At 41.4% G+C, this 13,567-nt stretch overlaps 1 protein-coding gene across 2 annotated transcripts in view; it reads left to right on the top strand.

Moving 5' to 3' along the window:
* ulk4.L (unc-51 like kinase 4 L homeolog) overlaps positions 1–9,769 on the top strand; it is a 230,495-nt gene extending 220,726 nt beyond the window's left edge. For both annotated transcript variants that reach the window (XM_018267520.2, XM_018267518.2), the window contains exons 37-38: positions 1,065–1,153; positions 9,328–9,769. In XM_018267520.2, the coding sequence (XP_018123009.1) occupies positions 1,065–1,153; positions 9,328–9,391 (153 nt within the window). In that variant the 3' untranslated portion in view covers positions 9,392–9,769. The remainder of the gene's footprint in view (positions 1–1,064; positions 1,154–9,327) is intronic.
* The last annotated feature ends 3,798 nt before the right edge of the window (positions 9,770–13,567 follow it).

Genomic DNA, 13,567 nt, shown 5'->3' with positions numbered 1-13,567 from the left:
TGCCTAAATCACATACAGCTCAGCCTAACAATTTTGCTTTCCTAAGGGTAGGGACACACTGGGCGATTTGGGGAGATTTAGTCGCCTGGCGACTAATCGCCGCGACTTTCCACGACCAATCTTCCCCGAATGCCTCCCCTCACTCTGCGCCTGGATAAAATGAAAAATCGCCTGCGCTAATCACACGCGGCGATTTGTTTTCCGAAGTCGCCCGAAGTTTCCTCGTGAGGCAACTTCGGGCGATTTCGGAAAACGAATCGCCGTGTGTGATTAGCGACGGCGACTTTTCATTTTATCCAGGCGCAGAGTGAGGGGAGGCATTCGGGGAGAAAAGTCGCTGCGATTAGTCGCCAGGCGACTAAATCTCCCCAAATCGCCCAGTGTGTCCCTACCCTAACACCAGTTGTTTGTGCTCTCAGTCAGGGGTCATGTGTGTGCTGTTTGCAGTAAGAACAAATGTTAGGTCGTGGGAGCACAGTCATAAAACATTATCTCAGTAGCTAGATGAAAGAAAAATAGACTGGATTTTGATGGATTTAGAACAAAGAGATTTCCCTTAGGATATAGCACCCCAGTTTCCATCCTGTGGATTTAAAGCACTATTTCTTACAGCTACCCCAGCCTTGGCAGTTGTAATGTGCTGCAATCATGGTTGATCTCTATAAATACAATTTATAACTGTGTCATAATGCAGACATGGCAACATACACCTCCCGGATGTTATTGAAATATAATTCCCGGCAGCTGCCCAGCCTTTGGCTGTTGCTTGGATGCTAGTACACAGACCTCGCTAAACTAGTGCACCTTACATGGGGGGGATTTGCCTGTCGGGAGAGGACTACATTCATGACTGCCCCATAGACATGTAGCTGATATTGGCAAGCAGTTGGGAAGGACTTGGGAAGATCAGCTGTCGTCTCAGTTTGACCGGCCCGTGTGTGGCCGGCTGTAGAGCAAAAGTTACCCAGTACAATTGCAGAGTGTTGCTCATCTGGTTATTATAGCAAAACTGTTGTGACAGTCAATCTCGCTGTAATGGCTCATTGCCTCCTTTTCCTTTCTAGATAACATCAAATGAGAAACATTTAGAAAGTATGAAGGCCGATGGGGATTTTCTCATCCAAACAATAAAGAGGCTAACTCAAGATCCCAGGTAAGTCACCCAAACAAATCTCTAGTGTATTGCACTACAGTTCCCAGCATTCTTCGGTGTATTGCACTACAGTTCCCAGCATTCTAAAAACACTATGAGGCCCACTCTTTTCTAGGGCTGTCGCATTTTAACATTGACACCAGTCATGATTGTTCCATATATATATATATATATATATATATATATATATATATATATATATATATATATATATATATATATATATATATATATATAGTGAATAAAGTATCCCCTCTTGTAAATTTTAATTTACCAACGAGTTTCATGACCATATAAAAGGACGAGGCCGAAGGAACTCCGAAGTGACTTCTAAGATCCTCATATTTTTGCAACAGGCGGTACTTTATTTATTATAATACACATGTTTCAGTGAGTCATGTGACACAAATTACATCACTACTCACTGTTTATAACTAGGGTTGCCACCTTTTCTGGAAAAAAATACCGGCCTTCCTATATTCTCGTCCTTTTTTCCTATTAATAACATTGGCATCAAGCATCATTTTTACCGGCCAGGCCGGTAAAATACCGGCCAGGTGGCAACCCTATTTATAACTGATGACATCAGTACTCACCGTATATAAGGATATAATTTACAAGATATTCATGGCTTTTGTGTATTATATACAGTATATATAGATCACTGAGTCTGCACTGTGCAATACATGGATGGATATGTGGGATTCCTACTTAAAGGAAAACTATACCCCCAAAATGAATACTTGAGCAACAGATAGTTTATATCAAATTGAATGACATATTAAAGAATCTTACCAAACTGGAATATATATTTACATAAATATTGTCCTTTTACATCTCTTGCCTTGAGCCACCATTTCGTGACTCTATTTGTGCTGCCTCAGAGATCACCTGACCAGAAATACTACAACACTAACTGTAACAGGAAGAAGTGAGGAAGCAAAAGGCAGAACTCTGTCTGTTAATTGGCTCATGTGACCTTGCATGTGGTTTGTATGTGTGCACAGTGAATCTTACGATCTCTGGGGGCGGCCCTTATTTTTTAAAATGGCAATTTTCTATTTATGATTACCCAATGGCACACACTACTAAAAAAGTATATTATTATGATAATGGTTCATTTACATGAAGCAGGGTTTTACACATGAGCTGTTTTATTCAGTATCTTTTAATAGAGACCTACATTGTTTGGGGGGTATAGTTTTCCTTTAAGAAGAACAAAGGAGCTGCTATTGCCTTACTTTGCTCATGTGACGACTATATCTTCAAAACGTTTCCCTTCCCCTCCCACCCAGTCTGATGTGTAATTTCCCATCCCCCAGTGCACTACAAGCTTCTCATATTACCCCTCTTCTTTCTCTTCCATCCGCCCCTTCACTCATATCTCCCCCTCTGAGCTTCAACCTCACAGAGGTCCCCTTTGATCAGGATTTTAGTGTGGGAGTCGGCGGTGTTACTCAGTCTATTTATTTTTCTTCATTTGCTTCCCGTTTGACTCACATAATGGCCCTTTGTTAAGTGCTGGCACATAAAAACATGTGGCACAATAGGTATAATAGTGAGAAAATAAGTTTGCCGCTCTCAGACAGATAAAAGTGAAGTGAAATGACTCCGAATGCCAGCACTCTCTTTGTTCTCTAATTATCTAATGATGGAGAGGGCCGACCTTGCACCAACATACTGGCAACATTGTCACTGTTCAACCGCTGCTAAACTTGCCACCCGCAGCCTGACTCTCAGCATGTCCAGCCCAGGGCATTACTTTGCTCATGCATGGGCCGAGCTTCAGATGTTTCTGTTGGGAAAGAGAGGAACAATTTAAAACAATCAACCCGTGTGATCATTATTAATGTATGTGCAAGGGCAGAAAGAGAGATTTAGTTGCACTCATCCAATCACTGGGAGAGGTGGAGGGACTCTGCTATAATAAGGCCTGCCATTGCCAACGTCTCTTTCATTTCCTCTCACTGAATAACTAGACTGTAAAAAAAATGGTATGGGACCTGTTTTCCAGAATACTCAGAACCTGGGGTTTTCTAGATAACATCTTTCCATAATTTGGATCGTATACCTTAAGTCTACTAGAAAATCATGTAAACATTAAATAAAGCCAATAGGCTGGTTTTGCCTCCAATAAGGATTCATTATATCTTAGTTGGAATCAAGTACAATTGATTTTATTATTGTTTTTATTATTACAGAGAAAAATACATCATTTTAAAAAATGTGGATTATTGGGATAACATGGAGTCTACGGGGGACGGACTTTCCATAATTCTGAGCTTTCTGGATAACTGATTTCAGGATAACGGATCCCATACCTGTACTTAATACCACAATCATTTTGTCACTACAAACCAGCTGCAAACTAGCAACTACATACAAAATACATGCAAAATCCTACTTGGTCCAGTTAAACTAGAGTAGAAGAGTAGAGTAGAGTAGTAGAGTAGATTAGAGTAGAACTAAACCCCCTTGCTAATAAAAACCCCTACCCTCTATACAGAGCCGGGCCAGGGTGGGCATGCTATACCTTTTTATCTGCAATAATAAAATGGTAACTTGTACTTGATCCAAACTAAGATATAATTAATCATTATTGGAAGCAAAACCAGACAATTTGGTTTATTTAATGTTTACATGATTTTCTAGTAGACTTAAAGGGATTCTGTCATGATTTTTTTGGTGTAGTTTTTATTTCTAAATTACACTGTTTACACTGCAAATAATTCACTCTATAATATAAAATGTCATTCCTGAACCAACAAGTGTATTTTTTTTAGGTAATAGTATATACCTGGATCAACTGGCAGTTAGGCAGATTAAAAAAACTAAAAGGCTGAACTTGATGGACGTGTCTTTTTTTCAACCTTACTTACTATGTTACTTTATAGTAATATTGGTGTATAGGCAGCCATCTCAGGTCATTTTGCCTGGTCATGTGCTTTCAGAAAGAGCCAGCACTTTAGGATGGAACTGCTTTCTGGCAGGCTGTTGTTTCCCCTACTCAATGTAACTGAATGTGTTGCAGTGGGACCTGGATTTTCCTATTGAGTGCTGTTCTTATATCTACCAGGCAGCTGTTATCTTATGTTAGGGAGCTGTTATCTGTTTACATTCCCATTGTTCTGTTGTGAGGCTGCTGGGGGGGGGGATATCACTCCAACTTGCAGTGCAGCTGTAAAGAGTGACTGAAGTTTATCAGAGCACATGTCACGTGACTGGGGGCAGCTGGGAAACTGAAAATTTGTCTAACCCCAAGTCAGATTTCAAAATTAAGTTTACATTAGCGGGTGCCCCTAGGCCCACTGCCATTCATAGCCCCCCGTCCCCTCCCCTATTCTGGCAAATTTTCGTCATTGGGACCGGAACAAAGGGGATTGATGCCTAGGAAATTTTAAAAAACTATCGGATCTCCTGGGCATCCCCAATGTTTCTAAACCAATGTGGGTGTGGTTGGGCAGCATGCCGCCCCCTAAAATCCTGCCACCCTAGGCCCGGGCCTTGGTGGCCTTTCCACAAAACCCCAGGTTCCGAGGATTCTGGTCCCATACCTGTATTATTAAATTGGGTCCCCCATCGGTATAACAGTTGAGAAAATGAAAGATAAGGCCATTGTACATGTTTTGCAGATTTTGGGAAAGGTTACCTGAGGATATATTCCGACTCCCGCTGCCTGACAGATTTCTATTTCCATATGCCCTTTTGCAACTGTAAACCTTTACCCTCTTTTTATGATCCAATGCAGATGGCATGACCTTTTCTGTGTCGCTAATCAAATTTAGTTTTATTATGATAAGGTAAAAAGAATCTGCAATAAAAAGTGTATATTTCTATTGGGTCTTGAGTGCTCACATTTTGCCCAGAGAAGAGAATATTATAGAGAAACTATTATGTTCAGCAAGTGATGTACAAGCAGGGAAATTAAATTGTGATGGCTGCATAAAGCCTACAGTCTATATAATAATGCCTGAGCGGTGATTTTTATTTGCTCAAATAAAAGGTATTGTTCAACTGAAATTCTCCCAACTCTCTCTCCTAGTGCGTCACTTCCAAGAGAGGAGCATCAGACCCCGAGCTCTGCACTCTAGTTACAATGAATAACAAACACACATTTTCATATCTGTCTATAAGTCTGTCTGTCCATATATCTGTCCAGGATCGGACTGGGCTGGTGGGGCACCTGGAAAAAATCAAGTGGTTCCCCGGCTCTTGTGGGCCCCGCAGGCCCAGTCCTGTTCCCTGCGGTAGTCTTCTTGCCGTAGGTCACGGCAAATACAAGGTGCACGCACACGCGTGTTCGGCAGGGAGGGGTGCGGCTCGGCGGAGGGACCTGGCAGCAAGGGACCTGTCTGACCCTGTATCTGTCTATCTATCCATCTGTCTGTCTATATATCTATCATCCAGCAATGCACAATATGTTTGGTGCTCTATAAATATGTTAATAATAATCTGTCTGTCTATCTATCTATCTATCTATCTATCTATCTATCTGTATCTATCTATCTATCTATCTATCTATCTATCTATCTATCTATCTATCTATCTGTATCTATCATCTATCTATTTATCTATCTGTATTTATCATCTATCTGTCTGTCTGTCTGTATCTATCATCTATCTATCTATCTATCTATCTATCATCTTTCTATCTATCTATCTTTCTTTCTTTCTTTCTTTCTTTCTTTCTTTCTTTCTCTCTCTCTCTCTCTCACTCTGTCTATCATCTATCTGTCTGTCTGTCTATCTATCTGTATCTATCATCTATCTGTCTCTCTCTCGTCTATCTATCTATCTATCTATCATCTGTCTGTCTAAATATCTATCATCTATCTGTCCAGTGTTGGACTGGGGTGTTTTGGGCCCACCAGGGTTTCCGCCTGTTGGTCCCCACCCCAGTTGCAAGCTCCAACTACTACAAATGCACAGCCCCCCGCAGTAGCACCCACAGTTTATCTGTCTCTTATCTATCTGATGTTTGCATCACCTATCAATTCTAAATTAATTTCTCATAGAAAGATAAAATAATGGATCTATTAGGCCAATGTCAGACATAGAAGATCTGGCCTGTGGACAAACAAATGCTGAGGATTTGCTCCTATACTTCTTGATGTGCCTGTATCTCGATACATCACTTCAGCCCGGATGCAGGCATGTTAACAAATGCAAACCCTCACGTTTTTTGGCTTCGAAATCCTCCGCATGTACCTGCCCCTGGGCCAATCCAGGTACTGGCACATCAAGAAGAGTAGGAGCTGATTCTCTGCATGAGTTTGTCTGCAGACCAGAGCCACTATGCCTGACATTAGACTTAAAAGTGTCATTTCCCTATGTCCCTGGCTTCAGAAAATATTACAAATGCATTCTAGACTCATAAACAGTATATAATTATAGAAAGGAGCCCTGGCTTGTACATCACCTCTTACAGCATAAGTAACATAGTAACATAGTTAAGTAAGGTTGAAAAAAGACACATGTCCATCGAGTTCAACTTTTTTTTTTTTTTTTTTTTATAACTACCTATCTGCCAGTTGATCCAGTGGAAGGCAAAAAAACCCATCTGAAGCCTCTCCAATTTGCCTTAGAGGGGGAAAAATTCCTTCCTGACAGTCGGACTAGTCCCTGGATCAACTTGTACTATGAGCTATTTCCCATAACCCTGTATTCCCTTACTTGCTAAAAAGCCATCCAACCCCTTCTTAAAGCTATCTAATGTATCAGCCTGTACAACTGATTCAGGGAGAGAATTCCACATCTTCACAGCTCTCACTGTAAAAAACCCCTTCCGAATATTTAGGCGGAACCTCTTTTCTTCTAATCGGAATGGGTGACCTCGTGTCAGCTGGAAAGACCTACTGGTAAATAAAGCATTAGAGAGATTATTATATGATCCCCTTATATATTTATACATAGTCATCATATCACCCCTTAAGCGCCTCTTCTCCAGTGTGAACATCCCCAATTTGGCCAGTCTTTCCTCATAGCTAAGATTTTCAATACCTTTTACCAGCTTAGTTGCCCTTCTCTGTACCCTCTCTAATACAATAATGTCCTGTTTGAGTGATGGAGACCAAAACTGTACGGCATATTCTAGATGGGGCCTTACAAGTGCTCTATACAGTGGAAGAATGACCCCCTCCTCCCTTGACTCTATGCCCCTTTTAATACAGCTCAGGACCTTATTTTCCCTTGATGCTGCTGACTGCCATTGCTTGCTACAGCCAAGTTTATCATCTACAAGGACTCCAAGGTCCTTTTCCATAATGGATTTGCCTAGTGCAGTCCCATTAAGTGTATAAGTGGCTTGGATATTTTTACATCCCAGGTGCATGACTTTACATTTATCAACATTGAATCTCATTTGCCACTTAGCTGCCCAGATTGCCAGTTTGTCAAGATCATGTTGCAAGGATGTCACATCCTGGATGGAATTAATTGGGCTGGATAATTTCTGCAAACACTGATACATTACTTACAACACCCTCCCCTAAGTCATTAATGAACAAGTTAAATAAAAGTGGACCCAATACTGAGCCCTGGGGGACCCCACTAAGAACCTTACTCCAAGTAGAGAATGTCCCATTAACAACCACCCTCTGTACCCGATCCTGTAGCCAGTTTCCTATCCACGTGCAAACGACTTCATTAAGCCCAACAGACCTTAGTTTAGAAAGCAGTCGTTTGTGGGGCACAGTATCAAACGCTTTGGCAAAATCCAAATAGATCACATCTACTGCCCCCCCACTATCCAGAACTTACCACATCATAAAATGCAATCAAATTCGTCTGACATGACCTATCCTTCATAAAGCCGCTGATTGTTGCTCATAATGCCATTCATTAGGACAAAATTTTGAATGTGATCCCTTAACAAGCCTTCAAATAATTTGCCCACCACAGATGTCAAGCTTACTGGCCTATAATTGCCAGGCTGAGATTGTAATCCCTTTTTAAATATTGGAATAACATCAGCTTTTCTCCAATCCATAGGCACCATACCAGATGACAGTGAATCTGAGAAAATCAGAAATAAGGGCTGGTCTAAAACTGAACTAAGCTCTCTTAGAACCCGGGGGTGTATGCCATCAGGCCCTGGAGCCTTGTTTACATTAATTTGTATTAAAGCTTTTTGAATCATATCCTGAGTCAGCCACTGACTAGATTGAGCTGAACCATTCGCGCAGTTATTAAGTGAGCCTGTGAACCCAGACTCCTCTATTGTATACACTGATGAAAAGAACTGATTTAACACATTTGCCTTATCTGTATCTGTTACAACCATACTGGTACCATTATTTAATGGAGCAACACTCTCAACCTGCATCTTTTTACTATTAATATATTTAAAAAACTTAATCCCAGAGTATCAGGGTGTTTGGTCCACAGCCGATTGGTCAGATAATGTGCAAGTTGGGTGTGTTGCTGCCCTAAGGCTCCTCTGACTGTAACAACAAAAGAGATCAAATACCAAATGAAATACTAGTATAGAGAGAGAGATCATAGGTACAATGACTCGAGGGTAACAGATGCCTTGAATCCCAACATAGCACAAATATCCGAGGAGCTTTAAGAAATCCCGTACAGTTGAAAGGCGCCTCCTCCATCTGTTCCATGTAGAACATTTCTGTACACATTGTTTTGCATTGGCTTTGAATCTTGACTCACGAGATGCTGGTGAAAGACATGGTATATAATTGTCAATTTATTATAAAGCTATATGATATGAAGTCGGACACTTGCTCTGTGCATCTTACATTAAGGAGATCGAATTTTAGAACCTTGTGAGCTTTTTTAGACCTCAAATAAACTCAAATGGTTTCTAATTTATGAAAAAACTTGAATCAGTGTAGTCAGGGTGAAAAACTCGAATACTCAAATTTATCTAGTTTTCAGAGAAAAAAACTAGAATTGTGCATATTAATAGAGTTCTCGAGTCAGTTCTCTGGGCACTGTGCTCTGCAAAAAGTACCCCAGACTGGGAAGAAGGGGAGGAGCCACCCTGGGGTAACCAGCAATCAACTAGTGTCACAAGAGAGGGGAGTCACAAGGAGGTGCCTAACAAGCCAACACCCTCATATGATTTTACCTTAACGTCTGCTTTAACATTGACAAGATTAAATTGGGTCAGTCCAAGATGTGATGGGGGTCCTAATACTTGTTCTTCTCTCCTGCAGTTTGAATGCTGATGTGGCTGTGGCGTCCCTGGCTCTGGAAATTCTCCGCACAGTTGGAAACTGACAGAGGCTTCAGCCAAACCACTAAATCTTCTCACTCAATGTACATAATGTGGATTCTCTTTTTCAGTACAACATTTACATGAATGGCAGTTATTTTAGGGTGGTGGCAGACAAAGCTACTGGGGGAGATTAGTTGCCCAGTGTCAAATCGCCTCTTGTTCGGGCGACCAATCTCCCCTAAATGCCTTCTAGCCTGCTTCCTCATGGGGCGACTTTGGAAAAATGAAGAGATCCGAGTGCTATGCCGTTGGGGATTTACATTCTAGCCGGCGGGAAGGCATTTAGAGGAGACTAATCTCCCTCAGTAGCCTCGTCTGCCACCACCCTTAATGTGTTTATATTAAAACTGTATAAATTAATAAAGTTTAATTTGAGCAAATCCTCTGGGTCTTGTTCTGTATACAGATCAAGCACAATAATGCATTCCTGCACATTGCATGCAACCAATATAATGCGAGGCACACCTGACATGACTGAATAGAATTGAATGTGTGGATACGTATTGAATGGTAATACCTTTCCTTCTCAACTAAAACATGCTCTTGTCACCCCCATTCTGAAAAAACCCTCTCTTGATCCCTCCAATCTTGACAACCTCCGACCTATCTCTCTGCTACCTTTCATCTCTAAACTACTTGAGCGCCTAGTCTACAACCGACTAACCTCATTCCTCTCTGACAATAATCTGCTGGACCCCTACAATCTGGTTTTAAACCACAACACTCCACTGAAACTGCCCTAACCTGACTAACTAACAACCTTTTAAAAGCCTACGCCAACAATCATTTCTCACTACTAATACTGCTTGATCTCTCAGTTGCATTTGACACTGTAGACCATCCCCTTCTCCAGTCCCTCCATTCACTTGGCCTTTGTGACACGGCCCTGTCCTGGTTCCCTTCTTACCTCATTAATCATTCATTCAGTGTCTCCTACAATGGAGTAGCATCTTCTCCCCTTCCTCTTTCTGTTGGGGTTCCTCAAGGCTCTGTCCTGGGCCCCTTATTATTCTCCCTCTATACTTCTCTCTAATCAACTCATATGCTTCCCAGTACCACCTCTATGCTGACGATACTCAGATTTATGTCTCCTCTCTTGATCTCAACCCAGAACTCCTAACTTAGGTTTCCTCCTGCCTGTTCACTATCTCTACTTGGATGTCGCAACGCTACCTTAAATTAAACCTCTAAAACAGAAATGGTTCTCTTTCCTCCAACTAACACCATTAACATCTCGGAAGTATCTATCATAGCTAACAATTCCACTATCACCCCCTCTCCCTTGGCCCGGTGCCTTGGGGTTATTCTAGATTCTGCCCTGTCATTCACTCCTCATACCCAGTCACTTGTTAAATCATGTCACTTCCACCTAAGGAACATATCCAAAATACTAACTTTTATCACCCAAGATGCTGCCAAAATTCTTATTCACTCTCTCATCATATCACGTCTAGACTACTGTAACTCTCTTTTAATTGGCCTTCCCCTCCAGTCCATAATGAACACTGCTGCAAGGCTCATAAACCTCAGCAACCGCTCCTCCTCTGCCATACTACTCTGTCAATCCCTGCACTGGCTTCCGTTACCTTTTAGAATAAAATTCAAATGAATGACCCTGACATTTAAGCACTTCCCTACATCTCTGAACTCATCTCTATATACTCACCCAACCGCTTACTACGCTCCTCTACTGACCTGCTACTCAACTCTTCCCTCATTACCTCCTCACATGCTCGCATTCTAGACTTTGCAAGGGCTGCACCCCTCCTCTGGAACTCTCTCCCACAGTCTGTCCGACTTTCTCCCAACCTTTCTTCTTTCAAAAGATCTCTTAAAAAGCACTTCTTTCGAGAAGCCTACCCTCACTCTGCTTAACTACCAAATCCAATACCACATATAGTACCACACCTCTCACTCACTTAATTCTGATCTTGCCTACTCCCACACCTTGTGTCTTATTCCCTTTCCTTTAGCTTGTAAGCTCTTTTGCACAGGGCCTTTCTCATCTCTTGTACGGATATCGGTTGTGATGTATCTAACTCCATGTTCTATATATATAATTAATGTGATTTAGTTGTATAAACACATTTACTTTACAGTGCTGTGAAATATGCTGGCGCTATATAAATAAATGTTGATAATAATAATAATATCGACATGCTCATATCAGCTGCCATCCATCATCCTTAAATGGCACCTGGAGAGCACTGGGACTCAGGCCTGGACTGGCAATCTGTGAGGGGCTGCTGTAAGATGCCATAGAGACTGTTACTGTGGAGTGGGCTGGTGAGGGGCTGGTTGGGCCTCTGTGTACTTGAAATGCCAGGGCCTATTTTGACTTCCAGTCAGGGACTAGTAGTCAGTTGGCAAAGTGCAATAACCAGAGTTGTGACTCCTGCACACACAGTGAAAGCATTTTGGAGCATGTGTTTCATTTGTCAACAAATTCTTGAAATGATCTATATTCCACATATAATACACAAGAGCCATGAATATCCTGTAAATGATATCCTCATAAACGGTGCTTAGTGATGTCATCAGTTATAATCAGAGCATAGTGATGTCATCAGTTATAATCAGAGCATAGTGATGTCATTTCTGTTACATGACTCACTGAAACTTGTGTATTATAATAAAGTACCCCCAGTTGTAAAACATGAGGATGTTAGAAGTAACCTCGGAGTTCCTTTGGCCTCGTGCTTTTATATGATCATGGAACTCCTTGGTGACTTCTTATATCCTTGGTGGTCATTTCCGAGGCAAATTGCCCATCCCTAATAATAAACACAAGCAAATCTTATGTGACAGATCCTGCTGTACAGCTTTTATGCAGATGATTGCATTGGGATTTCTGAGCAGCTCATCAGACATGGGAAGAGGAAAAAGTGTGAGGAAAGTGCAAAGAAACGTGCAATAATAATGTAGACACCTTTGCAAATAAACGGTCTTTTCTCTACATTTAGAGGCAAAGTGAAAGAGTTCAGTTACAGCCCTGTCTGTAATAAATAGGCAGTGTATAACCATGGGGGATGTAATTCTTCCATATGGACAATCTTGCTTTACCCAAAGATCTTCACACTTAAAAGCCCATGGCAACTAAACCCCTTCAGCAGTAAAGATTTGTGTCTCTAAAGATGCCCCAGTAGCTCCCATCTTCTTTTATGCTGATTCACTGCACATGCTCTGTGCTGCTGTTACTGAGTTTAGAGACCGACAAAATACAGTACACATGGAATATAAATGTCACAATATAATGCAGATTAATAATTATTGGTACATGGCAAAAAAAAAATTAATAATCAGCCTGGTAGCATCAGTTAATATGACTGACAACCGTCTTTTAATGCTGGATTTGTGGCGTCCCCTAAGTTTAGCTTCTCAGAACCCACTGAGCACATGCAGGTCACTGAGACTCCTAACAAAATCCAAGGGGTTTATGAGGAACATGTCGCCCAAGAGCCACTTGGGGGATCACGGCCTTAAGCTGACCATACATTTAAAGATTTCTAAAAGATTTTCATTATCTTTAGACCAAGCTTATCTTGAAACGACCGTTTAAACATACGATTTGTCCATCAACTAAAAAGACCATTTCAGGAGATGTTGTCTAGTTGAAGCCAAGAAAACTGAGGGGAGCTGCCAGCTTGGCCCTACAAACAATTGGACAATAGATACGTTTCACCGACAGATTAAATTTTTACCTGGCTGATCAATTTTCTGACAGATTGACAAAACAGTTTGATGCACGATCATTTGATTCCCACCAACCTCACGATAATTTGACGGATTGGTTGGATTGCACTAAAATAGGTTGACCAAAGAAAAATCTTTGCGTCTATGCCTGTAGAGGCAACCTGCTAAGGCCCAGGTGATTTCTTTAGCATTGCTGCCCATTAAGCAAATGATATAGGAAATCTGTTAATTCAGTCATTGACTCGCCTGCTCCTCACTAGATTTCTTCACTTATCTCCCTGTACGTTCCAGATAGTCTCATCTGCCCCCTTTAGAACCACCTTTTTTACACCAGACATCCACCTCTTGCCTTAAACCAGTGTTCCCCAACCAGTAGCTCGCGAGCAACATGTTGCTCACCAACCCCTTGTATGTTGCTCCCAGTGGCCTCAAAGCAGGTGCTTATTTTTGAATTCCAGGCTTGGAGGCAAGTTTTGGTTGCATAA

Source organism: Xenopus laevis, chromosome 6L (assembly GCF_017654675.1).
Source record: "Xenopus laevis strain J_2021 chromosome 6L, Xenopus_laevis_v10.1, whole genome shotgun sequence".
In the NCBI taxonomy this organism is placed as follows: Eukaryota; Metazoa; Chordata; class Amphibia; order Anura; family Pipidae; genus Xenopus; species Xenopus laevis.
Note: the sequence above shows the minus strand (reverse complement) of the source record. Positions and strands in the feature narration are given on the sequence as shown.